Consider the following 20,841-nt stretch of genomic DNA (forward strand, 5'->3'; position numbering starts at 1 on the left):
ATACTGATTTCTCAAGAGGCAGGTCAGGTGGTCTGGTATTCCCATCTCTTGAAGAATTTTCTACAGTTTATTGTGATCCACACAGTCAAAAGCTTTGGCATAGTCAATAAAACAGAAAAAAATGTTTTTCTGAAATTTCTTGCTTTTTCAATGATCCAGCAGATGTTGGCAATTTGATCTCTGGTTCCTCTGCCTTTTCTAAAACCAGCTTGAACATCTGGAAGTTCACAGTTCACGTATTGCTGAAGCCTGGCATGGAGAATTTTGAGCATTACTTTACTAGTGTGTAAGATGAATGCAATTGTGCAGTAGTTTGAACATTCTTTGGCATTGACTTTCTTTGGGATTGGAATGAAAACTGACCTTTTCCAGTCCTGTGGCCACTGCTGAGTTTTCCAAATTTGCTGACATATTGAGTGCAGCACTTTCACAGCATCGTATTTTAGGATTTGAAACAGCTTAACTGGAATTCCATCCCCTCCACTAGCTTTGTTCATAGTGATGCTTTGTAAGGCCCACTTGACTTCACACTCCAGGATGTCTGGCTCTAGGTGAGTGATCACACCATCATGATTTTCTGGGTCATGAAGATCTTTTTTGTATAGTTCTGTGTATTCTTGCCACCTTTTCTTAATATCTTCTGCTTCTGTTAGGTCCATACTATTTCTGTCCATTATTGAGCCCATCTTTGCATGAAATATTCCGTCGGTATCTCTGATTTTCTTGAAGAGATCTCTAGTCTTCCCCATTCTATTATTTTCCGCTATTTCTTTGCGCTGATTACTGAGGAAGGCTTTCTTATCTCTCCTTGCTATTCTTTGGAATTCTGCATTCAAATGGGTATGTCTTTCCTTTTCTCCTTTGCTTTTTGCTTCTCTTCTTTTCACAGCTATTTGTAAGGCCTCCTCAGACAGCCATTTTGCTTTTTTGCATTTCTTTTTCTTGGGGATGGTCTTGATCCCTGTCTCCTGTACAATGTCACGAACCTCTGTCAATAGTTTATCAGGCACTCTGTCTATCAAATCTAGTCCCCTAAATCTATTTCTCACTTCTACTGTATAATCGTTAGGGGTTTGATTTAGGTCATACCTGAATCGTCTAGTGGTTTTCCCTACTTTCTTCAATTTAAGTCTGAATTTGGCAGTGAGGAGTTCATGATCTGAGCCACAGTCAGCTCCCGGTCTTGTTTTTGCTGACTATAAAGAGCTTCTCCGTCTTTGGCTGCAAAGAATATAATCAGTCTGATTTCGATGTTGACTATCTGGTGATGTCCATGTGTAGAGTCTTCTCTTATGCTGTTGGAAGAGGGTGTTTGCTATGACCAGTGCAATCTCTTGGCAGAACTCTATTAGCCTTTGCCCTGCTTCATTCTGTACTCCAAGGCAAAATTTGCCTGTTACTCCAGGTGCTTCTTGACTTCCTACTTTTGCATTCCAGTCTCCTATAATGAAAAGGACATCTTTTGGGGGTGTTAATTCTAGAAGGTCTTGTAGCTCTTCATAGAACTGTTCAGCTTCAGTTTCTTCAGCGTTACTGGTTGGGGCATAGACTTGAATTACTGTGATATTGAATGTTTGCCTTGGAAACGAACAGAGATCATTCTGTCATTTTTGAAACTGCATCCAAGTACTGCATTTCGGACTCTTTTGTTGACTATGATGGCTACTCATTTCTTCTAAGGGATTCTTGCCCACAGTAGTAGATATAATGGTCATCTGAGTTAAATTCACCCATTCCAGTCCATTTTAGTTCGCTGATTCCTAAAATGTCAACATTGACTCTTGCCATCTCCTATTTGATCACTTCCAATTTGCCTTGATTCATGGACCTAACATTCCAGGTTCCTATGCAATATTGCTCTTTACAGCATCAGACCTTGCTTCCATCACCAGTCACATCCACAGCTGGGTGTTGTTTTTGCTTTGGCTCCATCTCTTCATTCTTTCTGGAGCTATTTCTCCACTGATCTCCAGTAGCATATTGGGCACCTCCTGACCTGGGGAGTTCATCTTTCAGTGTCCTATCTTTTGCCTTTTCATACTGTTCATGGGGTTCTCAAGACAGGAATACTGAAGTGGTTTGCCATTTCCTTCTCCAGTGGACCACATTTTGTCAGAACTCTCCACCATGACCCATCCATCTTGGGTGGCCCTACACGGCATGGCTCATAGTTTCACTGAGTCAGACAAGGCTGTGGTCCACTAGGGAAGCCCCTAAATTGCTCAGAACAACCTTTTTGGAAATCAAGTTATTTTCAGTCTCTTGTCTATACTCCTTAAGCAAAATTCACACCCCTTCCCACAGCCTGCAAGATCTTGCCTGACTGGGCCTCTGCCTCCCTTCCCATCCACTCTTCATGACCCTCCTGGCCCTTGTGATCCTTTTGTGCCACACTGGCCTTTGCTCTGCTTCTAGATCATTAGTATCATTTCCCACTCCCAGCAATGCAGTTCCTGCTCCTCTGCAGCTTTCCACATGGCTGACTGACTTCTCTTCTCCTTCAGTATCAGCTCGAATATCTCCTCCCCAGAGAAGGTTCCCATGGCCTACCCATCAAACCAGGTCACCCATGTCACCTTCTGTTCACTACCCTAACCCCAGGCTCTTAGTAGAATCTCTGAACATTGTTCACTAATCCAAAGCTTGCATGGGATTTCGGCTGAGAGGAGAAGATGTGTGTATGGAATTGCTACAGTGCAACCTAAAGGAACTAGTAATTTCCAGAATGCCAGGAAATTCTACCTCATCCCATTTTTCTACTTAAACTTAGTGATCTATTTTGCACTTCTTCTGCATACATTTATTAGCACTTACTGTGTGCCAGGCACTCTCCAGGAGATAAAATAAGACAGACCCCCTGCCTCAACGAATTTAGAATTTAGTGGGAGAAGTTAGCAATGCAAACATAATCACCAATGGGGAAGATGAGTTCACCATTAAAGGTGTATAGTGATTACCAGAGAACCGCAGAGGGAGGTATACATCTTTCTTCAAGGGAGAAGAACAAGCAGTCAGGGAAAGTGACATCTGAGTTAGAAGGAATTGCTCAGATGGAGAAGGTGAATCTAGCCCACCAAATTGGGTTACACAAAGGCTGTAGCCATGGCTGCATGTTCAAGAAACTGCAAGTCATGGTCTTCAGCTAAAGATGCAAACCACACAGTGAGGCTGGGAAAGTGGGCTGAGCTGGGTGTGCAAAGGCTCAGTTTGAACTGAAGGTCATAGAAACCAGTGAAGGTTTAGGATTAGGACCTAAAGGGAGCTGGGCTCAGAAAACTAACTCTGGTGGTGGAGGTGACACTAGAGACAGATAATCTTAGAAATTCTTCCTTGCAATTACTCTTCATAGCTATTATTTATGTCACAAATTACTATTGGGTTTGTTTGCACCTTTGCTTTGCTGAAAGGGTTTCATCTTCTCTTGGGACATGAGGGCTTCCCTGGTGGCTTAGATGGTAAAGAGTCTTTCTGCAGTGCAGGAGACCTGGCTTCAATCCCTGGGTCAGGAAGATCCCCTGGAGAAGGAAATAGCAACCCACTCCAGTATTCTTGCCTGGAAAATCCCATTGATGGAAAAGCCTGGAAGGCTACAGTCCATGGGGTTGCAAAGAGTCCGACACAACTGAGCAACTAACACATCAGGCATAAGGGATCTCCAGAGGTACTGTCTGCCTCCAAAATTTGGCCTGGTCAACCCCTTCATTGACAACTTTCTACCCAACCTCCATGGCCAATTCTCCCAAACTCTTTGGGATGCTCTTTAGCTCCTAAGAAACCCAACGTCATTTGATCCTCACAAAAATCCTGTATATTAGACAGCCTCCCTGATTTATAGAAGAGAGAAGCCTGTGAGGATATGTCTGAGTTCACACCACCAGCTAGTAGAAGAGGAGAGTGGAACCTCCTTGCACTTGGAACCTAGTCTCTGCCCCTTAGGGGTCTCGTCAGCACAAACTGAACATAGTGGCGCCTCGGGTCTGCTGGAGTCAAAACAGAAATGAGAGCCCTGCATCAAGGAAGGAATTGTCACCGTGAGAGAGGGGTGGTGCTGGAAGGCTTGAGATTCTTCCAAGGAGCGAAGGAGCTAAAGATCAGTTAACCTTCTGAGCACTAGAGGTCTCAGATTTTGGTGTACCTAATTGTCCCCCACGGGGCTTGTGGAACATGCTGGATCCAGAGCCCCGCTCTGAGATCTTTGGACCCTGTAGGTCTGCAGCGAGGCCCAGAAGTAGCATGATTACCAAGCTCAGTGTGACTTTGATGCAGAGAGTCTGCGAACACAACTAGCCCGTGGTAAATGTGAGTGACTGGCTGTGGACAGTCTACAAACAAGGAAACTGAGGCCCAGAAGAGTGACCGGCTCATGCTCCCATGAGTCTTACTAGTGGCAAGACAAGTCCTCGAACCAGCTCTCCTGACTCCTAGCACAGCATTTCCTCATCCCACCCTCTTGGCCTCTGAAGCCAGGCCCTCTCCACACCAATTTACATTTTGAGTAGGAACCGAAGATGCCAGTTCTTTAATGAGGTTGTCTGCACTACAATTTATGAGGCCAAAGCCCTCAACAGGACTGGTCTCTGCCAGGCTTAATTTACACAGTTCCCAGGCCTTCCAACACCTCCATTAACATCAGCGTGGCGGTGGCGGCTGTTAGCCTGTGCGCATTGTTTGACTACATCCTCATCATGTCACCATCCATTTTCATGTCTCTGGGCTTGTTTACCCTTGAACACCTGATTCTCCTCGTCCTGGGAAACAGTAAGTTTCCACTGGGAGCCTGGCTCAGATTCCAGCCCCACTCCTGATCTCCCCACACTCTAGAAGCTGGCCTCCTCCCACCATAGTTTCTGCTTCTCTTTCATTTAAGAGCAAGATCTGCACTCCCCCTCCACCGATGCAGCACTCAAATTTTCCCCCTTTAACGAGTGTCATCGGTTAGGCAAGAGCAAGTAGGTGGGAGACAGCCCAAAAGCTGATACAACTGTGCCTTTTTTAATGTCACATAAATCACCATAATTAAAAATTAATTAAGTGCCCTAAAATTTGACATTCGTTTAAAAAAGAAATTTGAGTTAGCAGAGTTGTGTAGATTTTGTAGCATGAAGTCTCTGAGACACGATTGAAGGAGGGGCGTAGGTGTGGGTTTCTGTTTTGAATGAGCAATTAGGGAGAAGGAATCATTCCCAGTGAGCAAACCCAGTGAATCACTCAGTGTCAAACAGCGGTTCACGTAACCCAACCGGGGCCACACGCATCTCAGGTGCAAGTCTGAACTGGTTTCTCCCTCACCCAGAGAGAAGATAAACAGGCAGGCAAGTGTGGCATGCTATTTCAGGAGAGATATTCCAAGATGGAAATGACAGATGACTGAGATGGCAGGACACAACAGGGGAAGCTCGCTGGGTGAGTGACTTGGCAGCAGGCTCCAAGGAAGTCTTTAAGTGGTCAGCATTAATAAAGACAGCACGAACTATATCCGAGCAACCCTTTAAACAGATAGTTACCAACAACCTCTGCTCAGAACCCCAGAATCAGGATGTTGAAGATGGAAGGGGTCTTGGAGGTTAGGTCTGAGACCACTCCCTCACTGTACCAGGGGGCATTGGAGAACCATGGAGGTAAAAGACCCACCCATGACACATAGGCGCTCAGGGCCAAATCCTCCAGCCCTTCAGGGAAGTGGCCCTCAACCCTACACTCATGAGGATCATTCCAGAAGCTTGTATTTATTTATTTATCTATTTATTTTATTCTTGGCTGTGCAGGGTCCATTGCTGCACACAGGCTTTCTCTAGCTGTGGCAGCAGGGGCTACTCTTCATTGCCGTGCACACTCTTCCCTTTGCGGCGGTTTCTCTTGTTGCGGGCCACGGGCTCTAGAACGCAGGCTCAGTAGTTTTGGTGCACGGGCTTAGTTGCTCCATGCTCTTCCTGGACCAGGGATTGAACCTGTGTTCCCTGCATTGGCAGGCAGATTCTCAACCACTGGGCCACTAGAGAAGTCCCCCAGGAGCTTTTCATACCCTGGTACCAAGAGTCTGTCCTCCAGAAATACTGGTTTCATTGGGCCATGTGGGGCCCGAATATCAACAGTATTTCTAACTTTCCAAGTGATTCCCTGGGCAGTCAGCGTGCTGGTTCAGAAGGTGATCTAACACAAGTGATGGGAGAAGAACCCCATCTGAGGTCACCTGACCAAGTTCTGGGCCTTCCCTGTGGTTTACTCCCTGTGAGACCTCAGGCAAAGCACCTAGCAAATAACTGGCTGGATTTTGTACTGCCTTGCTATTTAGATAGCGTTTCTTTCTCCATTATTTAATCTCTTGAATCCTCATTCTTCTGATTAATCAAATGGAAATACGAATAAATGTTCTGCCAGTTTTTTATGAGGTTCAAACAAAGAAGGATTGGGAAAGCACATTCTAAGCTATTACAGTGCTGTACAAAGGTAAGGAATGATGGTGGCTTACTACACCCATGTACGTATGTGTGCTAAGCTGCTTCAGTCATGTCTGACTCTTTGAGACCCCATGGACTGTAGTCTGCCAGGCTCCTCTGTCCATGGGATTCTCCAGGCAAGAATAGTGGAGTGGTTTGCCATGCCCTCCTCCAAGGGCATCTTCCTGACCTAGGGATCAAACCCGCACCTCTTGTGTCTCCTGCATTGGCAGGTAGTTTCACCACTAGCGCCACCTGGGAAGCCCAGTGACTTATACTATTATTCTGGAAAGAACTGCCTCCTCAAAGGTAATAAATAAATTTCCATAGAGAAGACCCTTACTAACCAAAAAACCCCAGCATCAGTCTCCCCGGAGTGACTTGATCTTAGCTCTCCCTAATCTTTCTGTGATTAGGGCATTTGGTGTTTCAGTGGTTTCCATAAATCACCAGAACCTGTGGCTGGAAGACCTCAAGAAGAGGGTGTTGGATTCTTTTCCAGGCCCTGTCCCTTCCTTGCTGCATTGGGGCAGGCTGTGACCATCCAGGGCCTCAGTTTACCCTATTCCACAAGCCAGAATTATCATTTCACAACCACAGAAAGGATGCTGTTTCAGAAACGTGGGCCCTTGATTAAAACTGTTCACCAAGGGTACTTTCCTCCTTGAAATTTATGGGCCCCATAAAAAAAGAACTTGAAAAGACAGAGCGGTTGTTTTTGTTGTGCCTCATTAGTTTTGAGTTTGGGCTGGCAGTAGAGATCAGAGTACCAGGCGTCCATCTAATTGAATCTCTCACAAGCATAAAGTTCCCTGTGGTATGGAGGAGGCTATGCCAGGGAGTCTGTAAGTATCCAACTGGGGAAAGGAAATGAGGAAGAGTTGGTAGAAGCAGGGCTGGAGGAGATGGCTTCTCTGGACTGTGGCTGTGCAGCAGAGAGGTCCTGGGGATAAACACCAGGGCACCCAGAAAAAACACCAGGGCATCCAGAGAATGAAAGCAGCACCCTCTCCCATGACTGGACCCCTCCTCCATCCGGGTTTGTGAGTAAAGGACAGGGTACTGACTCCCTGCCCTTTTGTACCCATTATCACCATCCTTGATACACATACATCCTGAGCACATCCTCCATACCACCCATCACCTGGTGGAGGTACCCCATAGACAGGGTGCAAAAGATAGAGATCAAGATGTGAAAATGCGGGTTTCCACCAATCTCTCAGCAGGCCATGTGACCACTCTGAACCTTTGTATTATCAACTGTCAATATAAAGCAGGCATGATGATCGCATCCATAGTTAATACATACCATAGTTCAAGTCCCAAATATTGGGGTGAGGAAATCTCTATACAAGCCACTGTTGTAGATTCATGGAAGTAAGACTTGATCCCTCCCTTCAAGTCACTTACAGTTTGGTGAAGAAGACAGGCATCCAAACAGCTAGTTGCATGCTAAGTTACTTCAGTCATGTCCAACTCTGTGCAACCCTATGGACTGAAGCCTGCCAGGCTCCTCTGTCCATAGGGTTCTCCAGGCAAGAATACTGGAGTGGGTTGTTGTGCCTTCATCCAGGGGCTTTTCCTGACCCAGGGATCTTTTATGTCTCCTGCATTAGCAGGCGGGTTCTTTATCACTAATGAGAGGGCAACCTTGCAGTCAGAGAGCAACTCAAAGACTACAAAAGCCAACCACACCTTACTTACCAACCCACACGGAACAAACACTCTAAGACACAAAAGAAGAAGAAAACACCAAGGAAAATATGTAGGTTTGGACTACATACAAATTTTAAAACTCCTGGATATCAAGATGCATTATAAGCGAATGAAAATACATATAAAATACTGGGGGGGGAAATGCCAAGCATGTGATAAATAATTTCACATCCTTGTTAATAATCTCATACAGTTCAGTAGGAAAACATGGAGAACCTAAAAGGTAAATTGGCAAAAGGAAGTGGGCAATTCCCTAAAAATCAGAGTAAGATAAAGCTAGTAACATGTGGAAAAAAATATGCACCCTCACTAGCAAAGAAATACAAATAAAACAGCAGGGAAATACTTTTAGTTAAAAATCACGATAATGTTCAGAGCTGGCCAGGATGTAGTAAGAGGGGCATGCATGTATGAACACAGCTGGTGAGAGTATAAATTGGATTAACTTCTAGAAAGCAATTTGGCAATATGTATCAAGGGCCTTTAAAATGTTTATACCCTTTGATTCAGTAATTCCACTTCTGGGAATCTATCCTATGAAAATAATCTGAAAGGCGGGTAAAAATTCATGCTCAAAGATATTCTTCAAAGTGTTATTATAAACAGTCTAACAATCTGATCATTGAATAATGTTGAAATAAATTATGGTACATATCACGTAGTATTGTGGCCATTAAAAAGTATTCTTATGGGGAATTTTTAAACCCTAGAAAAAGCTTGCAATATAACCTCAATTGATTTAAGCAATTTACACATATGACACAACTCTACACACTTTTAAAGCACAGGCCAAAAACAAAAGAGAAATCTACCAGGATGTTAAAAATTATGGCCTCTGGGTAGTGGGATTCTGAGCATTGTTTTGTTGATTTTTACCCTGGTTTTGAACTTTAGACAATAGGCATATATTTTTCAAATGAAGGAAAGTAAAAGAAACTGTAAAAGTAAAAGCTATTTGGGGAATGACAAGTAACTGGTGTATGAAACATGCGCGTGTTCATGAAAACACATGATGAGAAACAAGGCCTAATCATAAGGTGTGAATAAAACAGGACACGGCTTACATTTGTTTCATAGGCTGGGGAAGACTTTACAAGCATTTTATTTTGCTCATGTTTTCTTTGGTAGGACTGAGAATGAGGGCAATAAGGTCCTAAGTGTATTTCATGAGCATGTATAAGGCATAAGAAAAAAATACTTTGGAAACTAGAAATCACCAAGCAAAAGTGAAGGAGAATTTTTCTTGTTATCCTAAATACCTTCAGCCTCTTCCTCCCATGACTCCAAAATCTTGCTGCCATCATCAAGTCTATTTCTCACTTTGACTATCTTCTCACCATCTTATAAGAACCCTGTGATTACATTGGGCCCACCTGGATAATCAGGATAACCTGCCATCTAAAGATCACAACAAGTTACATAAAATAACATATTTCCAGGTTTGGGGGGTTGGGATATGGATGTTGATGGGGAGGCATTATTCAGCCAGCCACTGATAGGTCACCAATGTTCATAGTTTTTGTGAACTGGGCGCTGGCTAGGGCTGGGAACACACAGAGGCTCAAGCAACTTGGTGGAGAAGATGTTCTGGGAATGGATATTCTAGCGCCAGGTTGCATCCAACCAAGGCCAGGAGGATCTGGAGCCCAGGGGTCGTGGGGAGAGACCAAGAGAGGTGAGACAGGAAAGGAAATTTGGACCCAGATCACAGAGGACGTTTAAGAACAGGTAGAGTTTGGATCTGATTCCCAAAGGAAGCAGGGCCTGTGTGTTGCCCATGCCCAAGAGCTACTGAGAATGTGCAGCTAGGCTGGGGGCCGATCTGACAGTGACAAGAGGTCATCTGCCATCAGCTGACAAACTGAGCCCTTCCGGGACTAGCCTGTGGAAGAGGGCCCAGGGCCACCTCCAGCAAGCCCCTGCCATGAGAGGGAGAGGGCAGCTGTGTGGCCCTGTAGGCTGTCCACCTGGCACACTAAAGCCACAGATTGGAGGACCCCACAGTGTTGGGGGAGCATGGCTCAAAGCTCAGGCCGCTCTACCACTGACATCACAGCCAGGGGTCTCTGGGGTCAGGGCTCTGACTTCCTCTCTGCCTCCTGTTTTTAACCCTGGTTTGGGCCAGACTGAAGCCGGGGTTGTCCCAGGCCATGAGATGTGAATGGTATGGAGGGATGCCTCTCAACAGCCTTCCTGCGGGACAGCTGAGCTGACCAGGGTTGTGTCTCTGTGTGTGCTCCAGGATCATCTCCGGGCTCCAAGATGGCCTTGCAGAGTTCCTTCACTTGCTGGAACGGGACAGTCCTTCAGCTGGGGCAGGCCTGTGACTTCCACCGGGACTGTGCCCAGGGAGAAGACGAGGGCCAGCTGTGCCGTGAGTAGTGGGGCTGCCCCACCCACCCCACCCTGTGCTCACATCCCCTCCTTCCCCCCACCACCCGAGGTAGGCAAGCTTGAGCAACCTCCCTTATGTCCCGTGACACTTATGTCCTCTCAGTGGCAACTTTCAAAATTTACACAAGTCTTCAAAAGATGGAGCTAAGACCCATGGTCTAGAAAAAACGTATAATTAAGAACCAAGCCAGATCTTATGTTATGCTCTCAGCATTCTCACGTATAGAGAAAATGTGCAGAATACAGCCCAACTCGAACATGACGTGCGAAACCTTCGAGGCCCAGACCTCCTTCACCTTTTAAGCCTTTCTTTCATCACCCACATGCCTCCCTTATCCTCACAGCCTTCCATGTACCCCAGCTCCAGCCATATCAAACCTCCTCCGAGCACCCTCACACCTTCCTGGCTTTGTTTGTGTCCTTTCCCTTCCCAGAATGCCCTTTCCCATCTTAAGTCACATCTGCTCTTTCAAGACTCACTTCAAAAGTCAGTCCCTCTGAAAAGCATCTTCTGACCATGGCCAACCAGTACAGTTTATTCTTCTTCCTCCGTGCAACCCCACCCCCGCCCCGCATCCATGCAGCATAATATTCATTACTTTTTAACATCTTTTGAGAGATATAATTTACATACCATACAATTCACTCGTTTAAAGTGTACAATTTAAGTGTAGTCACAACTATGCAGCCATTACCACAATCTAATTTTAGCACATTTTTATCACTCCAAAAAGAAACCCTTGGCAATCTCTCAATTCCCTCCAATCCCTCCCTCTTCAGCTTCCTCCCCCTCTTCCCTCCTCAGCTCCCGCTAGCCCTAAGTAACCACTAATCTACTTACTGTTTCTATAGATGTGCATTTCATACAAACAGAATCGGATAATATGTGGTCTTTTGTGATTAGCTTCTTTCACTTAGCATAATGTTTTTGAGGCCCATCCATGTTTTAGAACATGTCAGTACTCGATTCCTTCTTATCTCCAGAAACTGTTTTATTGTATTGCTGTACCATATTTTGTTTATCCATTCATCAGTGGATAAGCGTTTGGGTTGTTTCCACTTTTGGGCTGTTGTGAATATTCATATACAAGTGTTTGTGTAGACAGATGTTTTCATTTCTCTTAGAAATGAGATTTCCTACGTAGGAATAGATTTGCTGGGTCATATAATAACTCCATATTTAACATTTTGAGGAACTTCCAAGCTGTTTTCCAAAATGGCTACACCGTCTTACATTCCCAGCAACAATGTATAAGGGTTTCCAGCTTCCCCTTTTCCTCATCAACACTTACAGTTGTCTGCCTTTTTTATGTTAGCCATTCTAGTGGGGGTGCATCCATTACATTTCTTGAAGGTGGTTTCCATGCCTCTCTCCCCTGATGTGGACAGAGTGGGTCTGCTACTCTTCCCCGTACCAAGATCTCAAATGATTCCTGGTGCAGCATACGTGCTCACTGACTCCTTGTTGATTAAAATGAATACAGGAGTTGGGGAGCCTGGGCTCCCCAGAGGACACAGCTTGCTGAGGTCTCACTGGGAGTTAGGGGAGGAGTTGACTCCCAGCCCAGTGCTCACTCCACTTGAAGACGGTGTTCTCAGCAGCTGCCTGGGGAGAAGTGAACACTTGAGACATTTCTTCCAGGAAAACCACAAGCACTTACAGAACACAGGTAAAGTGAACTAAAAAGTGCACTTGATCCTGGAGCACAGACGAACAGCACAGCCTCTGTCTTCAGAGAGCTGAAAATCCAACACACAGGCAGGGCGTGAAACAAGGCGATCATGGTTGGGAAAGAACACAGCAGCCTGGGTGCTGTGGGGCCCTGGGCAGCCAAGTCAGCGCCCCTTCAGACACAGTGGCTCCAGGACGCTGGGGCCTGCCTGCCAAACAGCTCTAAGAAGTTCACAGTGTCCCTAAGGTCATTTGGAGGACAGATTTTTTCCCTTAACAGAAAAAAGATTTTATATATTCCCTTTCAAGTGAAACAGTAAAGAAATCCATTTTTCCATTTTAAAATCTTCCTTTTTATACAAAACTTTCAGTGGTTTAGATAAAACCCGGTAATGAGCTGCAGGTAAGCCCTTGGCTTGTTCCACGCTGGTGTGCTCCTGGCTTTTTCTCCAAGCTCTCACTACACACAGTGACCAACAGGAAGCCAGGCCCACCCGTGCTGCCCCGGACCCAGCCTGTATGTGTGTCTCTCTCTAGTTATGTGTCTCTGTAGTATTTCCAGCAGTGCCTCTGAACTGCGTGACTTTGCCTTGGCCTTTTTAAAGTTTGTGATACCCACTTCCCAGCTGGGACACAGGTCAGGCAGTCCATGCCCTGATTTACAACCGGGAAAATGAAAGCACAGAGAAGGTAATTGATTTGTTTAGGGTCACGCAGCATGTCAGGAACAGAGCTATGATTAGCTTTGAACCTGCGGGATCCAGCTCATTGCTGTGGGTTTAGGGCACTTTCCCACCATTTTGGGGCTTGCCATTAATGCGTTTTCAGGGCCAACTCCAAGCTTGAGGGCAGCCCTTTTCCAGTAAGGAGGGTGGGCACCTGGAGCCCAGAAACCTTTTCAGCCAGACTTTAAAAGTTGCTCTGACCAGCTGTCAGAATGACCGCTCCATCCTGGAGAACACCCCACCGAGCTCTTCGCTACAGAAGTCAGTTGATAGAAGCAAAGTCCAATTAGAAGGAGGGTTATTCTGATCTTTTTGCCACTCTGATCTTGGTCGCACTCTTGGTAAATATCCTTTTTCTTTTATGGGCACCCCTATTCTCTCAGCATTTAAGCTGTTTTCCCCGTCACACTGGCTAATGTTGATTCTGGAAACCAGCCCCATGAAGATAATAACAATAGGCATAGTAACAACTAACTTTGAGAATTTTCTATATGCTAGGAGCTGCTCTGAACACTCTTCACTCATTAACTTATTTCACCCTCACAGCAGTCCTATTGCAATAATGCTATTGTGCCCATGTTACAGATGAGGAACCTGGAGTCCATCAGACTGCTAGCCAGTGGCTGAGCACTGATTCAGATCCAGGCCAACTTCAAAGCCCATGCTCTCAGTCACTGCAAGCTGGACTCACTAGTTTCATAAGTTTCCGGCAATTTCCAACACAACTCTCACCACATATCCACGCAGGAAGAAGAGGCCAGGAAAAGGCAGGGAAGGTCCAGAGCTCTTCTAGGGGTCACTCAGATCACTCGTCTCCACCCTCTAGGCTTCAGTTTCCTCATCAGTAATATGAATTGGAACATGATGCTTGCTGAGGTGCTGTTGTCCACAATGCGTTAAAGATAATGCTCTTGACCTCATCTGGTCCTTCCCAGGTGGTCTGGAACCTGTTGGAACATATTCTCTGAGCAGTAGTCATTTAAGATTGTTGGGGATGTCCCCATGAGGGTCACTAAACTTAAGCCAGGGTGTTCAACCATGGTTGAAATTCAGAGGGAAAAAGTAGGTTGTATTCTGGCAACTCCCAGCCTCAACTCCCTACACTTTCCCCACACTCACACTAAGCTTCATTCAGATTATCAGGCTCAAGCTTGAGGGGCATTTCTGACTGAGACGAGTTGGGGACCTGAAATGGAGGCGGCACTTCTCCAACCAATCAGGAATGTGTCCATTCACATCCCATCCTCCAAGCCCACCACCATACACCATACTGCTGCTGCTGCTGCTGCTGCTAAGTCGCTTCAGTGTCCGACTCTGTACAACCACATAGACGGCAGCCCACCAGGCTCCCCCGTCCCTGGGATTCTCCAGGCAAGAACACTGGAGTGGGTTGCCATTTCCTTCTCCAATGCATGAAAGTGAAAAGTGAAAGTGAAGTTGCTTAGTCGTGTCCGACTCTTAGCAACACCATGGACGGCAGCCTACCAGGCTCCTCTGCCAATGGGATTTTCCAGGCAAGAGTACTGGAGTGGGTTGCCATTGCCTTCTCCACATATACCATACACCTCTTTCTAATTAAACATAGCCAGTTCATGTCTACATCCCCGAATGCTGTGACCCATTGAAGGGTGTCTTCAAGGTTCCCTCTGTGTCCTGAGCAATGGCCTTGAAGGCATGCAGTGTCCCTCAGGCTGCCCCCCTTCATTCCTTGGGTGGGTCATGGATTCGCTCAGTGTTGCAGGCAGCTCACTCCCCCTCCACGTACTCAATAATCTCTGTTTATTGGGATACTCTTCCCGTCGGGCGAAACAGTTTGTTTGGGTTTTTTTTTTAGGTTTATTTCTTTATTTTAAAATAAAACACGTTGGTTGTAAAATATTTGGAAAATCAAAAAGTACATGGGAGGAAATAACTCCCATAATCCTCCCTCTCAGACATTCAGAGATAACCATAATATTTTGATGTATTTCTTCTAGCATTTTTCCCTTGACTCTATATTTTCAAGGAAATGCATAACACATATTTATCAAAAATGTTAACAGAGTTGTCACACAGGAAGGAAAAGAAGTAGTGTCGTTTGGCCTGGAGTTTATACTTGGCAGCTCCTGCAGCTGCTGCTGAGGTCACATCTCTGTGACCCGACCAATTTGTCTCTCTTAGAGTGGAATCAGGTGTCATAATTGCCGAATATTGTGGGACTGACTGACCCACACAGAGCTGATTTGGCCATCCAGCCAACGAAGTACCTGGCTGCAGCCCAAGAAGAGGGTGGCTTACAGCAGTGCCTTTCAGACATTAAGGTGTCTGGGAGTCATGTGAAGAGCATTAAAAGTGCAAATTCTGATTCAGTAGGTGGGGGAAGGGAGGGGAGACCTGAGATTCTGCACGGCTAACAGTTTCACTGGTGATGCAGGTGTGGCTGGCTCCTGGACCACATTCTAAGTGGCAGAAAGTTAGGGGACTGAAGAAAGTGAAAGTGTCAGCACTCAATCGTGTCCTCAGTCTTTGCAACCTCATGGACTATAGCCTGCCAGGCTCCTCTGTCCATGGGATTCTCTGGGCAAGAATACTGGAGTGGGTTGTCATTTCCTCCTTCCTGACCCTGAGATTGACCAACTCCCATTTCATTCAACAAATAAGTATTGAGGCCCTGCAACACGCCAGGCGCTGAGTAGGTGCTTGTGATGGATGAGGTAACATAACACCTTAGATCCAACGCAGGGTGCCAACACTGCTCAGCAATGGTCTTAGCAGCAATTTCCCCGCCCCGGCCTGATCCGCCAAGGGCTTGATGCTGGCACCCACCCCACCATCTTCCTCAGGACTGGCTCCTTGCTGAGCACATGCTCTGATGTTCTTACAGCGGTAGAAATCCTCTCAGCACCCCTGCCCACCCTTCAAGGTTTTCGTTGTCACATAAGTTGCCCTTTGACCTATTTTGGCCTATCTCGTCTCCCTTTATTCAATCATCCAAAAAGAAAGGGGCTTCTGACCTCAGCTCACCCTGGGTCCTATGCCAAGTTAGGACAAGAATGGGCTTCCAGAAGGTGGAGAATGCCAATGGCTTTCCTCATTCCTGTCTCAGTGGAAGGCCCAGGCGTTTCCAGAGAGGAGCTGAGGGACTCATCTCTGGCCCCTAGGGCAGTGTTGGCAGTTTCAGATGTTGAGTTTCCCTGCCTAGATATGAATGATGATTCATAATGCCACTACTGCTGTGGTTACAGAATGTTTCCATACTCTCTCTCTTACATTGTCCTCAAAACAGCCCTGTGAAATATGCACTACCTTACCCCACTTTACAGATGAGGGATCTGAGGAAGGAAGTGACTTGTCTGAAGTCACTTGCAGAAAGCAGAGAAGTTAGGACCAGAGCGCAGGTGTCCGGTGCTGATGAGACACCAACACCGATAAGTCAGGCTAAGTTCTCTGCCTCCACTTCCTGGAAGAGTGAGGAGGGGGCGATACGCTGTGCAGGACCCAGTTCAGCCCCGTGCCTTCCTTCTACCTGAAGCTTGTCGTTGCCTGCTGGAATTTTCCATTGTGGTCTTGGTTTAAGCACATGTGTGAAGGACGTTTTCTGGAAGGTCGCTTCCAGCTACCAGTTAGTTTTTGCTAAAGAAGTGAATGTGAAATTCCTTGAGGGGGGCATAAAAAATAAAATAGAAAGATCTCCTTTGCTTTTGGATTTTTAATCAGAGGAACATGTGGGGCTGGGGCTGGGGATGGTTTCTTCAGGGGGGTATAAATGGGAAGAGATGCTCAGAGTCAGTGACAGCCTGTTTTAATTTATAATTCTGCCTCTGTGTGAAATGCACAGAGAATCAGGGGGAAATGAGTAATAATTCACCAAGGTGCTGTCACAGCCAGGAAGTGTTAGGGCCCTTGTTGTCAGCCTGCTGCTGCCAAGAAGGCTGAGACAAAGAAAGGACACTGGAGGTGCTGGGCCCTGCTCAAGAGCTCCCGTGTGGAGACAGGCCTGGCCGGGGCTGTTGGGCACCATTGGGGTAGTCTGCAAAACCCACTAGCTCCTCAGGGCTGAGAGGCTTCCAGCCATGCTATGAGCGAGCTGAAGCAAGGGAGCTCTCTCTACCCCTCTGCTTCTGTCCTCCGTGGGCCGTGGGGAAATATATGGTCTCTAGAACTGACGGTGGCCTATTTAATGGGACCTGAGGTCGGGCTGATATGGAGAGAAGTGCTAACAGGACCGTTTATGCTGAGCCAACAGATGATATAAAGAGGCCCCAGGGGCTGGGGTTGCTTAGTCAGGATAGGCTAGGTTATGCTGCAGTAATAAACCATCCCCAGATTCCAGTGGCTTAACATAACATTTACGGTTCTTCCTGTCCACTGAGGGTTGGGGGAAGGGGCCTCTACCCCACAGGATCTCTCCTGCTGGCAGAAGCGCCATCTTCCTGCAGCAGCGCTCCCAGGAATGAGAATTCTCCTCGGTCACTTCAGCAGGAGAAGAGAGAGACTGAAATCTACACCAGGGCTTTTCACAGCCTCACTCCAGAGGAGATGCACATCACTTCCACTCACATGTCGTTGGCCAGAACCAGCCATGGGCCTTCACTTAACTGCAAGGGGATTGGGAAACAAAGGGAAACAAACAGATAGTTTTGAGCAGTGTGTGTCTCTGCAGACAGAGGTGATTTGAGGGACCCAAAGCAACCACCTCCCAACCAACACTACCACTGCTACCACCAGTCTTATCATTGTGCCGATCACTGGAATCGTACTTCAGTGATACACACACACACACACACACACACACACAGTGGCTTTCTAGGGTCCTGTTCATGGTGGATCTGTGTGAAGAGCACAGAATTTAAAAGCAGAAGAGGGACTTCCCTGGTGATCTGGGGGTTAAGAATCCACCTGCCAATGCCAGGGACACAGGTTTGATTCCTGGTCCAGGAAGATCCCACATGCTGTGGGGCAAGTGAGCCTGTGTGCTGCAATTACTGAAGCCCGTATGCCCTCTAGCCTGTACTCGGCAACAGGAGAAGCCACCACAATGAGAAACCCAACCACTGCAACGAGGAGTAACCCCTGCTCTCCACAATTAGAGAAAGCCTGTGTGCAGCAGCAAGGACCCAACACAGCCAAAAATAAATAAATAAATAAAGCACAAGCTGCTGCTGCTAAGTCACTTCAGTCATGTCCGACTCTGTGTGACCCCATAGACAGCAGCCCACCAGGCTCCACTGTCCCTGGGAGTTTCCAGGCAAGAACACTGGAGTGAGGTGCCATTTCCTTCTCCAATGCATGAAAGTGAAAGCTGAAAGTGAGGTCACTCAGTCGTGTCCGACTCTTCGTGACCCCATGGACTGCAGCCTACCAGGCTCCTCCGTCCATGGGATTTTTCCATGCAAGAGTACTGGAGTGGGTTGCCATTGCCTTCTCCAAATAAGGCAGAAGAGCTGGGTTCAAATCCCAGCTGGGTTACTTGTTGACTCTGTGACCTTGGTCAAGTTGCTTAACATCGCAGAGCCTCTGCTTTCTCATATATAAAGCTGGGTTAACAATACCCCATGCTGTGAAGTTATTATTTTCAGATCATAAAACAGGAAACCAGCACATGTACAAGTTAGAGATTAGGCTTCTCTTCACTATGAGCAGCATTAGACATTGTGGGTCTGGTTAGGGAGCTGTTATTAAAGAGAATGGTCATGCCTGGCTAATTTTACTTGATGTTTTGGGTTTAGCAGTCCCGGCAATGACCGTGCCCCTGTGCTCTCCCTGCAGGTAAACTCCCTGCTGGTTTTTACTGCGACTTCGAGGATGGCTTCTGCGGCTGGACCCAAAGCTCACCATCACCCCACACACCCCAATGGCAAGTCCGGACCCTAAAGGATGCCGGATTCCAAGACCACCAAGGTACCACCCTCTCTTCCCTTCCCTGGTGCCTACCTGGCCACACAACAGAAATGGGGCACCACCCTGAGCCACTGGACCTCCCCGCCTCTGCCCTGGGGTACGCCCACACAATTTCTTCAGACCCCCTTGGGCATTAGAGTGATTAAATCAAGCCAAGACTGATGTTACCTTTTGATCCTTTGATCCTTAAAATGAGAACTTTGATAAAAGATTAGCTAAAAAATAAGAACAACAATAACAATAATAATAATTTGACAAGTTTATTGAAACCTACTGTGTATTAGGCACAGAACTCACTGAGAAATAAGGAAAACTTATTTTTCCTTATTGCACAATCTTTGCTTGGAAAGAGAGGAATTTTGTACAAGGGACTCCAGCTGGAGCAAGTAAACACAGGGGAGCAGAGGGGAGGGGAGAGAGACCCCCTCCATCCTGCAGAGAGGTGGGAGACTTTATGACGTGGGAGACTGGGACTCAGGGAGGTCCTCCTGCCATTTGCCCCAGGATTGTGCCTAGGAACTTTGCTTATCTAGATCATTCCCTGGGGCCCAAATTCTTCAGCCAAACCCTACCACTATACCCAGCTGAAACTGGCAACTCCCACCCTTCCCACATTGTAGCTCATCTTCTCACAGGCCCTGCTTGACTGCCGGGGGGCATGGGGTCTCCATACACCCAAGAGATGCCACCCACACTGGGCTGACTCCACACCTGGAAGTGCTGGCCTGGACATGGGTCAGAGGTGGTCTGTGTGGCCAGTGTAGCTCCCAGAGCTGGGCCCCTAGAGAGGCCACACCATCCAGTCATGGGCCTCTCCTTGGCCTGTGCACCGTAGACAGGCCTAGCAGGCCTGGGGGCCCCACCTTTCTGCAGGATGGAGGGGGTCTCTCCCCCTCCCCTGTGTTTACCTGCTCCAGCTGGAGTCCCTTGTACCAAAATTCCTCTCTTTCCAAGCAAAGCTTGTGCATCCTACAGCTTCCTTTAAGAATTAATAGTAATGATAAGTATGAGAGAGGACAAGGTCCAAATCTACCACTGAGGATCTCAGCGCTCCTGCAGTTCTGTCCTTGGTCCCCAGAGCCGGCTGCATCTAGTGAGCTGGCTTTGGGCCCGGCTGGGAAGGAGGCTGAGTTACTGGACCATGGGGGAGTCTGCAGGGCCCTCCCCACATGTGGAGGCCAAGAACTCTCACTTCTCCTCCAGCCTTCTTGCCGCATTGCCTCATGCCCAGTGCCTGGTCTGCAGGAGCAGAGAAGACAAACAGCTCAAATCCCAACGTGAGATGTGATCTTCGTCTCTGCTCTGATAGTCCCCGACAGCACCCATAGCAAATGTGTCCAGCCCTGTTGAATACCTCTTGAGACAGGTCTCTCCCTGCCTCCAAAAGCAGCCCTTTTGGTTGCTTAACAGCTCAGAGTCACACATCCATTTCCTTACCTGGAGATGAGCCCCACCCCTCTGTAAATTCTTCTCAGTGATCATGATTTCCATCTCCTGGAGCCCCACAGAACTGAACTGTGCCCTCTCCCACAGAGGCAGCCCTTCAGATATTTGAAGACAACCATTATGACCTTTCTACCACAGGTCTTTTCCCTCCCTGGACACATAACCTTGGCCATTTGATTTTTCCTCAAGAGTGGGAGGGTATTTTCCAAGATTTCTGGCCTGGTCTAGTTACTTTCCTCTGGACCCATCTGAATTTGTTACTTGTTAGTAACTCTATAAACATTTTGCTAAGAGAGAGAGAAACACAGAAATGAATGACTAGAGTCCGATCAGGGGCTCTGTGAGCCCCCTGAAAGTGTGGGCCCTGGGCTCACTCTGTCCCCCACCTCCACAGCACCAAACATCGGCAGGCACTCCTAGACATTTGCAGATGCTCCTTCCCACCACCATGTGGGACTGAGGCTCATGTTCTGCCAGGTTTTCTGGCAGGTCAGTGCTTAGAAAAGAATAAATGAGTCTTCCTGGTCAGGCGATGGGGCACAGGCTGACCTGGGCTCCGGAGAGGGGAGTA

At 47.1% G+C, this 20,841-nt stretch overlaps 1 protein-coding gene across 1 annotated transcript in view; it reads left to right on the top strand.

Annotated features, from left to right (window-relative positions):
* ALK (ALK receptor tyrosine kinase) overlaps positions 1-20,841 on the top strand; it is a 746,236-nt gene that overhangs the window by 612,807 nt on the left and 112,588 nt on the right. Inside the window, exons 6-7 of the mRNA XM_055541746.1 lie at positions 10,396-10,527; positions 18,693-18,824. Coding sequence (XP_055397721.1) covers positions 10,396-10,527; positions 18,693-18,824 — 264 coding nt within the window. The remainder of the gene's footprint in view (positions 1-10,395; positions 10,528-18,692; positions 18,825-20,841) is intronic.

The sequence above is a fragment of the Bubalus kerabau genome, chromosome 11 (assembly GCF_029407905.1).
Source record: "Bubalus kerabau isolate K-KA32 ecotype Philippines breed swamp buffalo chromosome 11, PCC_UOA_SB_1v2, whole genome shotgun sequence".
Taxonomy (NCBI): Eukaryota; Metazoa; Chordata; class Mammalia; order Artiodactyla; family Bovidae; genus Bubalus; species Bubalus kerabau.